The 20,338-nt window shown below is 46.4% G+C and overlaps 1 protein-coding gene across 31 annotated transcripts; it reads left to right on the forward strand.

The window, feature by feature from the left end:
• Nucleotides 1-1,591: 1,591 nt before the first annotated feature.
• Milr1 (mast cell immunoglobulin-like receptor 1) lies at nucleotides 1,592-19,893 on the forward strand. Of its 31 annotated transcripts, none has more exons than XR_015630947.1 (8): nucleotides 2,416-2,547; nucleotides 2,829-2,870; nucleotides 6,020-6,289; nucleotides 7,708-7,805; nucleotides 13,005-13,112; nucleotides 16,207-16,305; nucleotides 17,524-17,592; nucleotides 19,010-19,893. XR_015630947.1 is itself a non-coding variant. In NM_021585.1 (8 exon segments), coding segments are annotated over 8 exon segments (798 nt in total). In that variant the 5' UTR covers nucleotides 2,424-2,444; the 3' UTR covers nucleotides 19,063-19,893.
• Nucleotides 19,894-20,338: the final 445 nt, after the last annotated feature.

A 20,338-nucleotide genomic window follows, 5' to 3' on the forward strand; every position in this document is an offset into this window, starting at 1 on the left:
ATGTTTGTTTTAAGAACAGGTCTCACTGTGTAGTCCCGGCTGTCCTGGAAATCCCTAAGTGACCAGAGAGGCCTTGAACTCAAAGAGAACCCTCTGCCTCTCCTCTACTGGAATTAAAGGTCTGAGTCATCATCCTTGGCCTCTCTCTTGGCCTCTTTTCTTTTCTTTCTTTCTTTTTTTTTTTTCTTTTCTTTTTTTCGGAGCTGAGGACCGAACCCAGGGCCTTGTACTTGCTAGGCAAGCGCTCTACCACTGAGCTAAATCCCCAACCCCCTCTCTTCTTTTTTAAGACAGGGTCTTACTGTGCAACCTAAACTGGCCTGGAATTTATTATATAACCTACACTTGCCTGGAACACATGGTCATCCTCCTGCGTCACCTCTTACATTCTGGTATTATAAACATGCTTTGTACCCATGGCTATGATCTATATTTCCCATCTTGTTTTCTGTCGCTGTGATAAAACTCTGAGCAAAAACAGCTTGGGGGAAGAAAGGGGTTCTTCTCACACCTCCAGGTAACAGTTCAGAAAAGCCATGCCAGGAACCTGGAGGCTGGGACTAAAGCACCGGGCCACAGAGGAGTGCCGCTTGCTCTCTGTGGTTCATTATCTTGGTTTTTTATATCACCCTGGATCATCTGCTCGGGGGTGGCACCGCCATAGTCGCTGGACCCTCCTATATCAATCACCAACATTTATTAAGAAAATGTCACACAGATAAGCCCGTTCGTCTGTCTGATGGAGAGAGAGTCCCTCCTCCTAGATGACTTTCATTTGTGTCAAGTTGACTTAAAAAAGCAAGCAAGCAAACAGCCGAAGCATTCCATATCCCATGCACGGCCAGATTCCCCCGTTAGGATGCAAACATTACATGTGTGGGCTGGATGTAAGGTCAGCTGGCCCCCGTTAAGGTGGCCCTCAGGTTTCCTTGTGTACCATGGAGAAAGAGAACACAAAAGGCAAGATGTTGGGGGAGCAGGAGGGTGGCTGAAGGGTCTTACAGAGCCGCCTGATGTGACTTACCTCCAGAGGTGAAAGTGATGTTGCTGAAGTTCTGGTCTGAACACACCGACCTGAGGACAGTGAACAAAAGGCCTCTCTGAACCCCTCCTCCGATTACCTTTAGGCTTCCTGTGTAGAAGGTGTATACATCTGCAACCTGTGGCTCACCTCATAGGCAACCAGGAAATGTGTGTGTGTGTGTGTGTGTGTGTGTGTGTGTGTGTTTGTGTGTCTGTGTCTGTGTCTGTGTGTGTGTCTGTGTGTGTGTCTGTGTGTGTGTCTGTGTCTGTGTGTGTGTCTGTGTGTGTGTCTGTGTGTGTCTGTGTCTGTGTCTGTGTGTGTCTGTGTCTGTGTGTGTGTCTGTGTCTGTGTGTGTGTGTGTGTGTTGTGGAAGTGTTAACCCCATCGGGTGACAGTAACAACACTACCACAATTTTTGAGCCAAATCTGAAGGAAGCAGTGTTGGCTAAGACAGCGAGCCCTGGTCAGGGCCATCCCAGAGTATGTCACCAACTTATATTAACTCGAGTTTTATTTAAGAAAAAAAAAAAGGCAAACCCCACAAGGCTACACATACTTTCCGCCTTTGTCCAATCGGGGGCAAGCATACACCTGACGAACTCTCTGCCTATCCAGCCTACATGTGAACAAGGACATCCTGTACAGCTGGGGCAGCCAGGCTTGACTAGAGATGCAAAAACATGGGCCTTGTTATCTTACATGAACAACAGCCGACAGCCATGCCAGGAAGTTCGCTGTCCTGGGGGGCGAGTGGGGCTTACGTGTTAGAGGTATTTTCCTTTTAAGATTTTTTTTTCTTTTTTCTTTTTTTCGGAGCTGGGGACCGAACCCAGGGCCTTGCGCTTCCTAGGTAAGCGCTCTACCACTGAGCTAAATCCCCAGCCCCCCTTTTAAGATTTCTTAATCGTTGATTTAATCTGTAATTGAAACTTGAAACATAGCTTTAGCCATCACAGTATGAGGGGAGAGGGAGGGAGACAGAGAGAGACAGAGGAGAGAGAAAGAGAGAGAGAGAAAAAGAGAGAGAGACAGAGATAGAGACAGAGAAACAGAGAGACAGAGAGACAGAGAGAGACACAGAGACAGAGAGAGAGACAGAGAAACAGAGACAGAGAGAGACAGAGAAACAGAGAGACAGAGAGACAGAGAGAGACAGAGAGACAGAGAGAGAAACAGAGACAGAGAGAGACACAGAGACAGAGAGAGAGACACACAGAGAGTGACAGAAAGAGAGACAGAGAGACAGAGAGACAGAGAGAGAAAATGAAAGATCCGTTATCACTAAGCAGATCCAAGGGATGCAGGAGGTCTTGCGGTCTGAGCAGCTGCTGGGTATCTGTTCCAGGAAGATGAAGGACCGTTAAATCAACGAGTCACAGGTCCTGCTGAGTAAACTTGTCTAAATCCTCTCATTTCCTGCATGTGGTTGGGAAGAGGAATCTTAGAAGACGAGCCCCACTCTGTAGCAGCTCAACTAACCATGGGCGATCCCTGTGTGCCTCTCTGTCGCCTCATGCAAGGGAGTGAGTTGCTGGCTGGACAAACTCTTACTCTGGGCTCTTACTCTGTCTATCACACGTAAGCCTGATTCTGTATTTTAAGATTCAACTCTTGGGCCAGCCCTTGGGAGGCAAAGGCAGGTAAAGGCAGACTGGTCTACACAGAGAGTTCCCGGCCAGCCAGGGCTACCTAGAGAGACCCTGTCTTGAAAATACGAAGACAAAAAGAACAAACAAAAACCAGCTCTCAAAATAAGCACTTGGGGGGAATGAGCCTTTTTCTAATCTTCCCTTTTCTCTTTCAGTTCGAAACACCGCCGTGGATTGTAGGAGGGTGGACAGAAATGGTAAGTTTCATTTCCTAAAAGCGTGTACATCAAAATGGTCGGAGAGCTGACTTTGAACGTGAGCGTTCACTTATGGGGATTTCTGGGTTTTTAGATCGGTAACCAAGAGCAAAGCCTTTCCGTTACCCGCTGGGAGGGAGTTGAGCTGAGTCGTAGAGAGTGCGTTAATTGTAGCATCTTTTTTTTTCCACCTAAAACTTGGGGACAAAAATCTTGAGACCTTTTTTATACCATCAAAATCTCCAAGCTTCCTTTGTTTCACTTTTAGCTAGAAAACCCTGACATAATCTTTGTAGATTATTTGTTTATTTACTTACTTTTGAGGCTGAGTGTCATGTAGCTCAGGCTGGCCTCAAGCTCCATTGTGTGTGGCCCAGGCTAGACTAGAACTCCCAAACTCCCAGATGCTGGTATCCGACCCACCATGCCCAGGAAGAACACTACCATGGAGTCAGAGTGCTTTGCTGCTGAGCCTGGCTGGCACACTGCTGCCCAGCTGTCAACCTGGGCACACGAACTGATGGGTTTTGAGTGTGGTTTCTTTCATAGGTGTGCAGGAAAGCCCCAAACCTGGTCCCTCTGTAGTCTCTGTGGTCCATCGGTCCTTTGGTACAAGCTAACCACACCACATAAAGTTGAAAGTGCCATCGTTGTGTGCGCCACAGCCTGTCTCCCCTCCCCATCCAGAAGCAGGCAGTTTCTTTCTGCAGACTGTGGTAATCTCTTGCTACATAGCCGAGGCTGTTGTTGAACTCACAGGAATCCTCCCGCTTCAGCCTGTTAAGTCCTGAGTGTGGGCGAGCACACAGTGTAGCAACCTAGATGGACATCTTTGTGTCTGCCTGGGATGTCAGAATTTACTGAATAGCAATACATTCTCAAGCTATGTTGGTTCTGTTGGCTGTCATTTTCCCCAAGCAGTCCTGGTTCCCCTTGATAGCCGGCAGCTCGGAAACATGAGTTCTTTTATTGCAATTTAAAATATCATATTAACTCTCAGAGCATATATTACACATCGTACGTACAGTAAATACATACATGATTGTGTGTGTATACTAGCATACAGACTGGCTACCAAAAGAGACAGCAGACAGAATTTAAGGAGTTCTACGAGGCCTTAGTGAAGGCAGTCTCATGTAGCCCAGGCTGGCCTAGAACTCACTAAGTCAGCATAGACTGACCTTGATCTCCATCCATCTGCCTCCACCCTCCAAGTCCTGAAATTACAGGAGAAAGAGAGACCCTGGGGGAGCTGGGGGCATCCCAGCTGTAGATTGGAAAAGGGTTGCCAGAGATTTGAATTATGGTGGCTTATTTAATTTAAGGCTGGAGGTCTGAACCCTGGTTTATTGGAAATGTAATCTATGATAAGAAAATTTGGCAGGTCTTACCTGAGAAGCAGTACAAATGAGAAGTTAAACCCCCTGTCAAAGCCAAAGAAAAACATAGAGGCAGATGTGCAATAAAGGAATTTTTTTCCAGGGGTTGGGGGGAAGCAAATGAGACTGCAATACGGAACCCAAGTGTGTACCTGAAGAACAAAGGAAAGATCAGGGTTGACTGGGGGGAACACAATTTCCCTGAGATGTTTGCTTCCACCTTGAAAAGGTGTGTATTGCATTTTTTCACTACTGTGAGAAATGAAAGATTCAACCAAATATCCGACAACTGGAGGAAGGAAGGGTCAACCTGGGCTCACTGTTCAAGGGAGATATGGCCCACGATGGCTGGGAAGTCATTCCCATCTTTTTTTTTCTTTAAGATTTATTTATTTTATGTATATGATGAGCACACTGTAGCTGTCTTCAACACCCCAGAAGAAGGCATGGGATCCCATTACAGATGGTTGTGAGCCACCATGTGGTTGCTGGGATTTGAACTCAGGACCTCTGGATGAGGAGTCAGTGCCCTTAACCACTGAGCCATCCCCCTAGCCCTGGCTAGAAAGTCATGATGGGAGGTACCTGAGGCAGCTGGTCACGGGGCATCCATAGTCAGGAAACAGAGGTTGTTAAAGTATCTTCTTTTGCCTGATTTAATTGTCCTCTCTGGGACTTACTGCCTCAGTCTCCTAACCTGGGCCGAGTTCTGGAAGCTTCTAGTCTCTGTACAATCTTACCAAGGTCTAGAATGTTTTCTGCCTCTGAGACTTGCTGCTGAATAGGATCACTCTTTCTAGCTCTTTCCGAACTCTGGCTGACTGGTTAACTCTGGCTGTTCTGCTGACTGATTCAATCTGGCTTCCCACAGTTTCTTACTGCATTGCTCTGCTTGGCCTCACACTAACTTTGGCGGTCTGTTCTCATTTTTCTGGCTCCTTCTCATTTCTCTGGCTTGTTCTGTCTCCACCTGTGTCTAGCTTGTTCTCTCTCTCTGTAACTTGTCTCGCTATAACTGTCCCGGTAAAACTGCCTCTGAATTCCATGAACTGAGCTGCCTTGAACTCCACTGTACTGCTTCTCAACTCAAGGCCTCAACCAAATTGACTTGAGCTCAGAGATCTGCATGCCTCTGTCTCCTGAGTGCTAGGATAAAGGCGTGGACCACCGTGCCTGGTCCTGAACTTTTCTTTAGCTGAAACTTGCTTTCCACCAGGCTGGCCTTGACCTCAGAGATCTACTTGCTTCTGTCCCCTGGGATTAAAGCCGTGTCTGTATTCCAGCCAGACCACACAGACCTAGATCTTAGCAAGTGACCCCTTGCCGAGCAGCCATGTAGCTGGATTAAAATTCCTCTGCAGTGGATGCTTGACTCATTGTCTCCTTGGTGTCTTTTTATTCAGTCTGGGAACCCAGACCTCTGATGGGCCACACTCATTCAGGGCGGGTCTTCACACCTCTGTTAATCCAGAGGCAATCTCCTAGGTGATTCTAGATCCTGTCAACCGTACAGTACTAACTATACAAAGCAGCCCAGGCTGGCTTTGAACTCCCTGTACAGCTAAGGATAACCCTGATCCTTCTGGTCCTTCTTGCTTCCATCTACCAAGAGCTGGGATTACAGGCACCATGCCCCATCGAAGGTGTGTTCAGGATGGGATCCAGGGCTTTGTTGTTGCTGCGCTAGGCAAACACTCTCCACCCCAGCTGCAGTTCCAGCCCTGTCCGGTGGTTTTAACAATGCCTGCTGTGTCATTTTTGTCTTCCCAGGATTTCTTTCTCCAAATCTGAACTCAAGTATGAGTGTGGTCAGGATGGGCCAAAATGTATCTCTGTCTTGTTCCAGCAAGAACACATCCATAGACATCACCTATTCGCTCTTTTTGGGTAAGAGATACCTAGAAAGCAAGAGGAGAAGAGGGGGAGCTGTGGATTTCCACCTGAGGATCTCCAATGCCAACGAGTCAGGCCCCTACAAGTGCAAAGTCAATGATTCCAACTCGTCGAAATACAGTCAGAATTTCAACTTCACAATCATCCGTAAGTGCGCCTGGATACAATGGAGGCCGGGTGGCCAGTGGGACTCTCTCTTGTGGTACGAAGGGTTGAAAACATTCAGTCAAAAGTCTGGGAAGAATGTGGCTCATCAGCTTAGCAAGCCTGCAGCAGACTCTCTCTCTCTCTTTCTCTCTCTCTCTCTCTCTCTCTCTCCCCCCTTCCTTTTTTATTTTTTTTAAAGATTTATTTATTTTTATGTGTATGAGTACACTGCAGCTGTCTTCAGACACAGCAGAAGAGGGCATCAGATCTCATTACAGATGGTTGTGAGCCACCATATGGTTGCTGGGATTTGAACTCAAGACCTCTGGAAGAGCAGTTGGTGTTCTTAACCACTGAGACATTTCTCCAGCCCCCTCTTCTCTTCTTTTTATTCCTTATCTGGGCCATCACTCTAAAAGATGGTACTCCCTCCGCAGAGAGGATCTTCCCTGCTTAGCTAGTCCTCCATGCAGACACTACCATGATTTCCTAGTCCCTCCCTAATCTAATCAAGATTAGTCAGCATAGCCATCTTCAACGTTCCCTTGAAGCCTGAAGCTTCTGCCAGCACCCTTCCTGCCTAGCCACAGCTCATTAGTTCTGGTTTTCTCTCTGTTGTCTGCCCACCCCATGCTTTTAGCCTCATCTGTGGCGACCTTGAGAATGAGACCCTGGGAGAGGTAGAAAGGAATCTAAACATATTATTATATCTGCATCTCGTCAAACCTCACGAAGAACGACTGGCTGGTTCTCCAGGTCTACCAAGCGGTGGAGGCCACAAGCCACATGTATCAATGCAAAATTAAATTCAAACTAGTCAAAGTGATAGTAAAAAAGGATTCTAGGGCTGGCAAGATGGCTCATCGGGGTAAAGGTGCTTGTGGCACAAGTCTGAGTTTGATCCCTGGAGCTCGAGTGGAAGGAGAGAACTGATTCCACAGAGTTGTCTCTGACCTCCACATACATGCTATGATATGTGCACCAATGCATGTTTGCTTGAGTGCTCAGACACATTTGTGCACACACACACATATGCATTGCACACACACTAATAATTAATAGATACATTTTAAAATACTCAATACAGGGGGCTGGAGAGATGGCTCCAGAGGTCCTGGGTTCAATTCCCAGCACCACATGGTGGCTCACAACCATCTGTAATGGGATCCGATGCCCTCTTCTGGTTTTTGGAGATGCCTACAGTGTACTCATACACATAAAATAAAAATAGATTTAATACTACAGGGCTGGGCACACCTGTCCAGAGGCGGAAGCAGGTGGATCTCTGTGAGTTTAAGGATAGCCTGATCTATTTAGCTACTTCCAGGCTAGCCAGAGCTACAGACTGAGACACTGTCCCAAGATAAAGAAATAAAATTTAAAGAAACTTCAAGACCACAGCCTTGTCACGTTTCTAGTGTGCAGGAGTCAAAGGTGACTGGTGCCTGCCATATAGGACGACACAGACACAGAACATGTCTACCACTACGAAGAGTTTTATTAGATGGAAATACAGGTCAGTAGTTATCAATTTTTTAAAAATATTAATTTATTATGTATTCATTTATTATGCCTGCAGGCCAGAAGAGGGCACCAGATCTCATTATAGATGGTTATGAGCCACCATGTGGCTGCTGGGATTTGAACTCAGGACCTCTGGAAGAGCAGTCAGTGCTCTTAACCACTGAGCCATCCCTCCAGCCCAATAGCTCTCAATTTTAGGGTGCAAATGTCTAGTTCTAATCTAACACAGCAGGGGGTAATCTCCCCAAAGATATGCTCAGAAGACCAATGTGTCAATCACTTGTCTGTTGCTGTGACCAAATCACCCTGAGGAAGGAAGGGCTGACTTGGGCTCACGGTTTCCAGTAACACAGTCCATCTCGATGGGGACCATATAGCAGCAGGAATGGGAGGTGACTGGTAGTCACATTTCATCCACAAATAGGAGCAGAGAGGGGGTGGGGAGGAATTCTTGTGCCCACTTTTCTCTTATTTTTTAAATTTAATAATTATGTAGCCTTGGCTAGCCTGGAACTCACTATGTAGACTAGGCTAGCCTCAGATTCACAGACATCTGCCTCTGCTAGGGTTAAAGGAGCACAACAACAGGCTATATTCTCTTTCTAATTCAGTCTCGGATTTGTCCCGTGGGATAATACCGGCCACACTTGGGGTAGGTCTGTCCTCTTCAGTTCACCCAATCTATATAACCTCTCATGATTTGCCCAGACATTTGAGTCCTAGGGGGGTTCTAGCTCTGATCAAGTTGAAACCGCTATTAACCAGTACAGCTAGATGTGCAGGCTTTTGCAGGAATTTTATGTCATGGGCTCCAGGGGAGAGACAGAGCTCAGGGCATGAACTAAGTTGGTGACTGTGGCTGTCATGGGAATGAGAGTGGAGAAAGGAAAGCCAACACAGCTGGGAACTGGGATGTGGTACCCAGTGCCGACAGTGGCTTAACACATTCTCCTCTACCCAAGGGGTGAGGTCACCAAGCATACATTCTCCGAAAGTGCATGTGACCTTCCTGCAGTTTGTTCAAGTGACATACTGTCCTATCAAACACGATCATCTTCAATGACGCCTCACAGATACATCTCTACCGGCTGCCCTCTTGGTGTAGGCGGTTGTTTGTGGAAGCTACAGTGCTTCCAGGACATCAGTGACACCTAAGACATGGTCACATCCTCAGCTCCACTGGGACAGATGGTTGTGGCCACAAACATGGTTCCTTAATCATGGATTCACTAATCAGTTAAGGTTTGAGGACCCGCATGCACCACACCCTGGCTTACATTGATTGGTTGATGCCTTCCTGGAGCCTCTGGTCTAGGCAGGGGGAGACACAAAACCCAAACAAATGGCTCCCAAGCAGTGCCAGTTATTGTAAAGGAAATGGGGCACCGTGTGGAGAAGCACGTGAGCATGAGGAAGGCACCACCTGGGTAAGGTAGGAGGGCCTGTCCAAGGTGCTGGAAGGATGAAAGGGAGCCAGCTCTACGGGGAGACTGGTTGCGGTCCTTGGCATGTCCAGAGCTCCAGCTTGCAGCAGAAGCTGGGCTGGTTCAAGGTGGTTGAAAGTCAGCAAAGAAGCATGTGAGCCCAGGGGAGACAGAGGGTGTCAAGTGTAGAGGGGCCTAGAGTACTTGGAGGAGTGATGAGTTTGAGGCTAACCTGAACTACAGGAGACTCTTAACAGCAGGGCTGGGGGTCTCAATCTGCAGTTAGTCTGCTATTTGACAGCTCTGTGACCTTGGCATTCCTTTTTTTTTTTTTGGAAGTAGCCTCTCAGGTAGCCTAGGCTGGCTTATACTCACATATGTAGCCGAGGATAACCCTGACTCCTGATTCTCCTAGCTCTATTTCCCAAGTTCTGGGATCACAGGTACGTGCCACCTCTTCCAGCTTTGGGGCAATTTATAGCATTTTGAAGCATAGTCGGTTCATCTTCAGACCCTAGAGACTGTTCTAAAGGTCATGTAAAACCATGTGGGTAACATGATAGATGGCGGATCCTACTTCCTTCCTTTCTTATAATATTTTTGTTAATGAACCACATAATATATATCATACTGCTGGATTCTTCAAAAAATAGAGCAGGGGAGCTGGAGAGATGGGTAAAAATACTTACTCATCTTCAAAAGAATCCAGGTTCAATTCCCACCACCCACACAATGGATCACGGCCATCTTTGACTCCAGGTCCAGGGAGTCCAAAGCCTTCTTCTGGCCTCCATGAGCACCATGGTGAACACACATACACGTGATATACTCACATACATGCAGACCAACTTGAACTCAGAGATGCTCCTGCCTCTGCCTCCCAAGTGTTGGGATTAAAGGCGTTTACCACGTGGCCAGTTTGTTTATTTTTTTTAAAGATTTATTTATTTTATGTATATGGGTACACTGTCACTGTCTTCAGACACACCAGAAGAGGGCATCAGATCCCATTACAGATGGTTGTGAGCCACCATGTGGTTGCTGGGATTTGAACTCAGAACCTCTGGAAGAGCAATCAGTGCTCTTAACCACTGAGCCATCTCTCCAGCCCCCTTGTTTATTTTTTTAAATATTTACTTATTTTGTTTATATAAGTATACTGTCACTATCTTCAGACACAGCAGAAGAGGGCATCAGATCCCATTACAGATGGTTGTGAGCCATCAAATGGTTGCTGGGACTTGAACTCAGGACCTCTGGAAGAGCATTCAGTGCTTTTAACCACTGAGCCATCTCTCCAGCCCCAGTTTGTTAATTCTTAAGAATGACTACTATCGGGGCTGGGGATTTAGCTCAGTGGTAGAGCGCTTACCTAGGAAGCGCAAGGCCCTGGGTTCGGTCCCCAGCTCCGAAAAAAAAAAAGAACAAAAAAAAAAAAAAGAATGACTACTATCAAAAATGTATTTAAACACATAAATGTGTCAAACACACACAATAAAATAAATTTACACAGCACTCGGGAGGCAGAAGCAGGCAGAAGATCTCTGTGAGTTTGCGGCCAGCCTGGTCCATGGAGTTTCAGAACAGCCAAGTCTATACAGAGATCCTATCTTAAAACACTAAAATACATACACATACATACATACACACATACATACATACATACATACATACATACATACGAAAACTAAATACTGCTATTAAAAACTAAACTGTAGAAAAAGAGTAGAACTTGACATTAGACCAGAGTCCAGTATTTTCTGTTCTGAGATTCCCTTAAATCAATTTAGCATGGCCACTTCTGCTCTGTAGAGGAAGTCAAAGCATGTGTGCAACTGAATTCTATAGATGGACACAGGGTTACAGAAATCTGATACTTTGGAGCTGAGAGGGAGCCAGTTCTCCACTGCACACTTGGAACTGAATGGTGGACGATTCATACCCCTGGCTCAGCGACTGGAGGTTATTGCCACCAAATCTGAAGATCTGAGTTTGCCCCCACGTGGTGGGAAGAATCAACTCCCATAACTTGGTCTTCTGACTTCTACATAGGCCCCACTTATATGGCTTTTACATGCATCTAAGTGGGTGTAATGGCTACTCCTGGTTGTCAACTTGACTGTATCTGGAATGAACTGCAATCTAGAATTGGAGGGCACCACCTGTGATCCAGATACTTCTCATCTTCTAGAGGGTCTGGGTTGAGGCTGGAAGATACAGTTTCTGACCTGGATCTTGACATGGAGAGCTTGAGGCATTGTGGCCATGAAAAGTTTAGGCCCAGGCAAGGTAGTACACGCCTTTAATTCCGGGAGACTGAGGCAAGGAGATCTCTGAGTTTGAGGTCAGCCTGGGACATAGCAAGTTCCAGATCCAGGTATGGTGGTGCATACCTCTAATTTGGGCCACATCTTCAGCTAGAGGTCTCCATAAGGACATTGGAAGAAGGAAGATTCTCTCTTCTTCACCTGCTTACACTTACTTGCCGGCACATCTGTAGGAACCCAATTCTGCAGAAGACCAGCTGAAATGACGAGGCTCCTGGGACTGAGCGACCACTAGGTTCTTGGACTTCCCATTCACAGCTGCCAATTGTTAGGTTATTTGGACTACAGACTGTGGGTCATCACCATAAATTCCCTCAGTATAGAGAGACATTCCATACGTTCTGTGACTCTAGAGAACCCCGACTAATACAGGGGGTGTACAAATACACACTAAATGAATTCTTGACAGTAGTCACTCTTAAGGATAAACAAACTGGCCAGGAGGTTGTGGGGAAAGCCTTTAAGCACAAAATTTGGGTGGCAGAGACAGGTGGATCTCTGAGTTCCAGGCTAGCCTGGTCTACAGAGTAAGTTCTAAGATAATCAGGGCTACATAGAGAGACAGAGAGATCCTGTCTCAAAAATCAAAATAATTAAATAAATAAAAATAAACTGAGCCACACATCTGTAGTCCCAGCCCTGGGAAATTGGGAAAAGGAGGATCATGAGTTTAAGGCTAGCCTCAGCTATATAGCAAGTTCAAGGAAAGAAATAATAGACCGTGAAGCCTGCACATCAGTTCCCTGAAGCCGAGGCAGGTTCGTGCTGCCCTCTGATTTCTTGGCACTTGGCTTGTGCCACACTGCACAGGGCCAGCCAGGTTAGCTATTTGCCTGGCCTGCAGCTGTGTATGTGGCTCCTCAGGTCATTCTCCTTGAGGGAATGAGGGCAGGAAGGGGTTGGACAGTGGTTGTTATGGTTGGGTGTTGTTTCAGGACCCACTGGGATGGTATCAAGAGGTAGTGACTAGGAATTGCCAGGTAAACACCAATGCCTGTCTTACAGGGTCCTAGCCATGCTGTGAGGGATCCAACCATGAAATGCTGGGCTGCTCTGTGGTGCCCATGGGGAAGGGAGGTAGAAGGCTATGGCTTTAAGAGCCTCATGACCCAATAAGGGAACTCTCATAAGTTGCTGGGATCAGGAACACAGTGTGCTGGTGAACACAGGAGACAGCCACGATGGCCTTCCCTAGAGAACTTAGGTCAATATCATAGGAGAGATGGCTCAGTGGTTAAGAGCACTGACTGCTCTTCCAGAGGTTCAGAGTTCAAATCCCAGCAACAACATGGTGGCTCACAACCATCTGTAATGGGATCTGATGCCCTCTTCTGGTGTGTCTGAAGACAGCTACAGTGCACTCATATAAATAAATCTTTTAAGAAAGAAAGAAAAGAACATGGACGCCAGTGGTGACCTAGAAATACTGTTTTCTTACAGAGGATGAGAGCTGCTCTTCTTGTCTACTGTCGCTGTTGCTCCCAGGGGTGTTATTGGGGCTAATACTCCCAGGCCTGGCCTTTTTGATTTATTTGAAATACAAAAAAGGTAGGTTCTCCCTGGTATGTTCCTGTGCTGTTCAGACTCAGCAGGGCAGAGGGGGAAGGAAAGCCTGGTGGTGGTGGTGGCAAGTGGTGGCAGTGGTGGCTGCACATGCCTTTAATCCCAGCCCTCAGAGGCAGGGGCCAGTGGATCTCTGAGTTGGAGGTCAGCCTGGTCTACAGAGCAAGTTCCAGGACAGCTAGGGCTACACAGAGAGACCCTGTCTCACAAAATCAAAACCAGAGCAAGAGGGAGAGGGAGCCAGTAAGAGAGGTCAGGGAGGGAGAGGAAGAAGAGGGAGATTAAGAGGTGAACAGACAGACTTCATGAGACTCATAGGGCACTGCCTTCAAGTTCCTTCTGATGTAGGTTGCCTGGAGGGCCAGCCTCACATGGGCATGACTTATACACACAGCCCCATGCCCCCAACCCCACGACTGGATTAGAATTCTGTAGCTATCATCTGAAAATCATTGATAATTTTTGCACTCTTATTTTGTGATCAGATCTTGTTTTATTTATTTATTTATTTATTTATTTATTATATATAACTACACTGTAGCTATCTTCAAGTACACCAGAAGAGGGCATTAGATCTCATACAGATGGTTGTGAGCCACCGTGTGGTTGCTGGGATTTGAACTCAGGACTTCTGGAAGAGCAGTTGGTGCCCTTAACCACTGAGCCATCTCTCCAGCCCATGATCAGATCTGGTAATGTCTGCCAGACTGGCTTTGAACTCACAATGATACTCCTGTCTCAGCTTGAGAATGCTAATCTTACAGGTGTGCACCACTATTTCCAGCTTATAAGTGTTTTGAGTCTGGGTCTCTTGTAGCCGGAGATGGTGTCACACTTGAGTGCTGGTCCTCCTGCCTTCACATTCCCAGGGCTGGGATCACAAGCACATTTTCCTAATTTATGTGTCATTAGGGATGAAACCTAGAGCTTCGTGCAGGCAAGACTCTACCAGCTGAGCCCCAGACTGTCTGCATAACGTGGTGCTAAAATACACACACAGTAAAATATGCTATTCCCCCATATTTCTGTTTTTTTATACTGTGTGAAGTCCTGTCCAAGTGCTAAACAAGAGGTCTTCCCAGTCACACGCTCAGCCTCCAGCTAAGCTAGTTCCTATGTGTGTGTCAATGACGTGCAATCTTTATCTCTGTTGTGAGACTATCAGTAAGGGCACACCCGCCTTTGTTAGCTTCCGGGACTGAAACCCAATCATTCTGTTCCTCCTGCTCTGTAGCCACATTCTACAGACAGAGCTATTCTAAGATTTCATTTGAATAGAACCCTGCAGTTGTCTGTCTTGCTTTATTTTGTGACAGGGTCTCCTGTATCCCAGGCTGGCCTTCAATTCACCACATAGTTAGGATAACCTTGAACTTCTGATCCTCCTCAGTGGTTGGGTTCCTCAGGCCTGTGGAATGAACTCAGAGCCCCCTGCTTGCTAGGGAAGGACTCTGACCGCTGTGCCACAAGCGCAGGGGCTGTCCTTTGATGTTTGACTTCCTTTTGCATAGCAGTCTCTTTCCTTTTCAGAGCAGGTTGCTCAGTCTTCAGGCCACCGTAAATGGTGGTGCTGTACCTGTGTGTGGGTGTATGGAAAATACTGTTTATAACGAGAGGCTTCCGATATTCACTGCAGTGCATGTACTTGGTCCAACGCAGAAGCCCCTCAAAGGCAGAGCCTTGTGCTTCTCAGCTACCCTCAGGAAGCTGGGTGTGTGAGGTTGGATGGGGTACATGTCTCTGTCTTCCCACTATGGCCTACTATGGCAAAAATAAACCCTTCACTGTCTGGGTAGAAGGCTTTCCCTGCTCACCCCTCAGCCCTTCTCTGGTAAAGATTTCAAAGTGGCCCTTTCACTGGGCACATATGTGTGGAGAAATATCTAGATTTGCACAAAATCGCATTTGTGTCTCAGCACACAAGGCGCCAAGCCGAGGGCCTCCTGGGTTCCTGGCATCTTTGCTTCTCTGGGCCTCCACCTTCTGGCTTGTGGAACAGGTGCTGTGTTTTATAAAAAGATAAAGAGAGGAGGAATCTGTTTGGTGGGTGTGCAGTCAGGTGTGTGGGGAAAGGGGGTCCCTCTGTGGCCCATACTGAGGCATCCCTTCCCCCTGAGGAACCAGCCACAGGATAGTACAGTATAGAATAGAGTTTATTCAGGGCATGGGGAAGGGAGTTGAGAGGGCTGCAGAGAGAGAAAGAGAGAGAGAGAGAGAGAGAGAGAGAGAGAGAGAGAGAGAGAGAGAGAGAGAAAAGAGGAGTAGAGGCTGGCCATGAACACAGAGAGGGGGGGGGGAATGGGGAAAGATGGGGAGGGGGCCCTAAAACCCCTTTATAAGATTTTATTTATTTTATGTGAGTACACTGTAGCTGTCTTCAGACACACCAGAAAAGGGCATCCCATTACAGATGGTTGTGCCACCATGTGGCTGCTGAGAATTGAACTCAGGACCTCTGGAAGAGCAGTCAGTGCTCTTAACCACTGATCCATCTCTCTAGCCTCAGACACCCTACTTAACCCAGCTTCTCAAACATCTCAACAATGAAATCACCCTGAGTGTTTGTCAAAGTGGCATTAAGACTTTTGATTTCAGCTGGACAGTGGTAGAACACGCTGCTAATCCCAGCACTTGGGAGGCAGAGGAGGGCAGATCTCTGAGGGTTCAAGGCCAGCCTCCCCTACTGAGAGAGTTTCAGGACAGCTGCAGCTACACAGAGAATCCCTGTCTCAGAAAAAACAAAACCAAAGAAACAAACAATGAATTTTGATAATTAGTTGTATCGCTCATCTCTTGAGGATAATTCATGGCTCTCTACTAACTGTTCCTTTCAAGAAGAAAGAAAATTTGTCCATTTCTACTATGACACATAGGCTAAAAGCCTCCCAGGGCCTGATCAGGAGGACCCTGGACCAGAGGAGTCAGTGCTATATGGAGACCTGTGATGTTTTCCTCCCTCATTAGTTGAGGCCACTGGCATGTCACTTAGAATCATGAGAGATTCTTCCCCTGGGCAGAGAAGACAGGAAAAACAGGTCTAAATTGGTTCAATATGATGATATGTCTTGTGTTGGGGGAGGGTGCACAGGAAAGACTCTGAAAGAGAATGAGTCCAAGGGTTCTGGAGATGCGCCCACGCAAGGGGAGCTGTATGCGAATATCTGTGAAACTCAAAAAGGTAAGGAAGGGGCTTCGCTGGTTTTGACCAGTTTGGTTGGTTGGTTTGGGCAATTACATAATATGTATGTTTGCATGTGTGTATATGCTGTGGCTCTGGGACTTGACCCCAAGGTGTCCACACATGCTAGACAAGTATTCTACTGTTAAATAAAATAAAATAAAACAAAATTCTCCAGAGACACAGGCTTAAAAAAAAAAGGAAGCAAAATAATTGTGACTCCCATCTGCCACCCACCTCTGCCTCCCATCTTCTATCTTCCTGTCCAGGGTCTGGGGGCCAGTGTTCAGAGCCCCTCCCGGATGTAGCTTGCTACCAGTGGGTCGTTTCATCCTTCGGGTTTTTTTTATCTCAGCTTGGATGACCCACGCTCTACCCCACAGCCTCTCATGGTTATCTTTTAGAGAAGTTTATGTTGTTCACTTGTTTTCTTTTTAGACAGAGTCATGCTATACAGTCCAACCAGCCTGGCTTCAAACTTGCAATCCTCCTGCCTCAGTCTCTCAGGTGCTGGGAATCACAGGCTTATGATACTATGCCCAGCAAGCTGCTCTTTAAAAATATCTATTTTGACAAGTAAAAACTATATTAGCACCTTGCCTAGGCTAACTTTGTAATCACTGTGTAGCCCAGGATGACCTCAAACTCCTAACAATCCTCCCACATCCTAGGATTACCAACATGACTGGATGTGTGCATCATCTTTGCACAGAGGCCAAGAAAATCTCTGTGTCTTTCTATGTTAGTCTGCATGCTGCAGAATCGAACTGTCTCATTCTTGTTTGCTGGTTTGATTTTTGCAATACTTGGGATCAAACCCAGGGCTCCACCCGTGCCAGCCAAGTGTAGAGAAAACAAGAGTACATAAAACTGCTCCCTTCACAACTTGCAAGGTTGCAGTATTTCCTGATAAGTCACCAAACAGTCCAATATTTAGTCACTTATCAAAGCTGACATTGTATGTCGGATACTTCATGGTAGAAGGGCCCAGCTAACAAGGGGCTCCAAGTTACCCAGCTCCTCAGAGCCCTACACATGTTCTGAGCCCCCTTTCTGGCATCTCCATCTTGCCAGGATGGAACCTGAGTCAGACTGGGAGTGACAGCAACATGTTTCCACAATCCCAAAGGGAAAGTGTTCAGTCTAGGCCCCAGGCCTCCCATGATCAAAGGATCCAAGACCTAACTCAGTAACACTTATGTACTGTCTTTTGCCCAGGGTCAGAACAACTCCAGGAGATACACTATACTACTCCAGTCTTCAAAGAGGTGGCACCCACAGAACAAGGTGAGTTACGATGGGGCAAGAGACACTGTTGCAATGACACAAAAGTCCCTGTGATATCACTGTGAGCAGGGGCTTTGTATCTAAGGATGGGGTTTGGGGATTCCAGGCTCCCAGCAGGTCAACAGTAAGTAACCAATCACAGTTCCCATTAATGTGATTAATGTAATTGTGATGTAATCACAATGACAGATGTAGCAGTGGGTGGAGGGGAAAGCAGGTAGGAACTATTCTCTAAATACTTCTAAGACAGGCTGGTTTGGCATTTATAGGCATGTACTGTGCTCCAGAGGACAGGAGTTCACGTCCCAGCATGCACGTCAGGTGGCTTGCAACCACTTGTAACTTCAGCACCAAAGGCATCTGTGCCTCTGGTCTCCATGGGTGTCTATGCTCACACATACCTTCCTTACACACATATTAGTTAAAATTAAAATAAAATCTTTTTTCTCTTCTGGATTTTTCAAGGCAGAGGTTCCTGTGTAGCTTTGGTAGACCAGGCTGGCCTCGAACTCAGAAAGACAGTGGTGGCGCACACCTTTAATTTCAACGCTCTGGGAGTCAGAGGCAGACCAATCTCTGTAAGTCTGAGGCTAGCCTGGTCTGTAGAGTGAGTTCTAGGACAGCCAGGACTACCCAGAGAATCCCTGTCTTGAAAATATAAACAAACAAACAAATAAATAAAATCTCAACGACAAACCATCACCACCAAAAAAAAAAAAAAAATCCCCAATAGAGGATGCAGGGTCGCTACTAAAACATTTTCAAGAAGAAATCAATGCTGGGGAGATAGCTCTGGGGCTAAGAGCATTTACTTGTCTACCTCTATTGCAGGAGGACTTGAGTGTGTGAAGAGCTGGGCATGGCCTGCTCGGGCCTGTGAGATGTAGAGGAGCTGGGATTTCTCGCTGTCTCACTGGCATCCAGCCTTGCTTCAGGTTTAGTGAAAGACTCCATCTCAAGAGAATAGGGGAGGAATTGTAATGGCCTCCTGTGGCTTTCATGACACCTCCCCCCTATACATACCACACACACACACACACACACACACACACACACACACACACACACAGAATAAATTGTTATTAAACTGGAAAAGACCAGGTAATACTTGCTTCTTTCAGTTTGCCCATCTAGAAATGGGGCTTTTAAATAAAACTAATCTATTATATTTACTTATTGTGTCCGGATGTGCATGGGCCAACATATGCCAAGGTATGTGCACGCAGGTCGGAGGACGAGTTGGGGGAGTCAGCTTTCTCCTTACTCCATGAGACCCTGGCATAGAACTAAGGTCATCAAGTTTGGTGGCCAGCACGGTTGGACCCCGAGCCAACACACCTGAAATGGGGACTCTTTTTAGAGTTTCTCTGAACTTACAGCTGCAGGTTACTGAGTTATTTTCCCTCTTCAATTTTAGAAGGCCTTGAGGATAGAAAAGATGACTACATCTACTCTGAACTCACCTACTAAAGTGCGAAGAAACTGACTGTATCCTAATATAAGAGACTTTCCAGTAAGCTGATGCTTACGAAGAAACAGGAAATTCACCTGGCACTTCAGAGTTTCATCCTAGGCTGGGGCAGAAGGATCCTGAGTTCAAGGCCAGCTGGCACTACATAGCAAGACCCTGTCTTAAAACACAAAGATCAAAAAAGATTTAACCTGGTCACCGAAAGTGAATGTATTTTTCACATCTGGACACTATTATTCCTTTGGCTAACTTGGGCATCTAATCTTGTCACCAAAGTAGCCAGGCTTGATAAGGGTTAAAAAATACTTCGGTTTTGTGGCCTTCAGCCGTTCTCACTTTCCAACCCAATTTTAAATGGAATTATCCTGGGGCTGCAGAAGTGGCTCAGCAGCTAAGAGCAGACACTGCTCTCCCAAAGGATGGGAGTTTGAGCCCAGAGTCTACATCCCATAACTCACAGTTGCCAATAACATTGTTTCCGAAGGATCCATCGCCCTCTTCTGGCACCTGCAGGCACTACACTCATGTGCACAGACACACCTAAACGCATAATTAAGTAAGTTGGGGCTGGAGAGATGGCTCAGTGGTTAAGAGCACTGACTGCTCTTCCAGAGGTCCTGAGTTCAATACCCAGCAACCACATGGTGGCTCACAAACATCTATAATGGGATCCGATGCCCTCTTCTGCTGTGTCTGAAGACAGCTATAGTGTACTTATGTACATAAAATAAATAAATCTTTAAAATAAATAAATAAGTCTATGGGCATACCACCCTGAACATGCCCAAGCTCATCTAGAAGTAAATAATAAAATAAAAAAGTTAATCTTAGGTAGAAGTATTGTTTGTGAGTGGATCTAAAGGTATAATGATTGTCTTTCAAGTTCCCTTTTCCTCATGGCTGTCAATGTTTCAAACACAAAACCCAGAAAAGCACAGTTAAAGATGTGGTGGTGTACACTTTTAATTCCAACACTCCTGTTGGAATCAGTCACTCTGTGAGTTCCAGGCCAGCCTGGTTTACATAGTGAGTTCCAGGACAGCCAGGGCTACATAGTGAGACCCTGTCTCAACAACAAACAAACAAACAAGAAAAAAGAAAGCCAAAACCACCACAAATAAACAACAATAAAACCACAAAGCTTAATCCATGGCTAGATATAGGTGACCTTGAAAATGTGTTTGAGGACCCGAGGAGACAGTTCATCAAGAAAGAATGTTTAGTCTGCAAAGGGACCTGAGTGCCAAAAACTGGCACCCATGTAAAAAGCCAGGG

The sequence above is a fragment of the Rattus norvegicus genome, chromosome 10 (genome assembly GCF_021556685.1).
Source record: "Rattus norvegicus strain SHRSP/BbbUtx chromosome 10, alternate assembly SHRSP_T2T, whole genome shotgun sequence".
Lineage (NCBI taxonomy): Eukaryota > Metazoa > Chordata > Mammalia > Rodentia > Muridae > Rattus > Rattus norvegicus.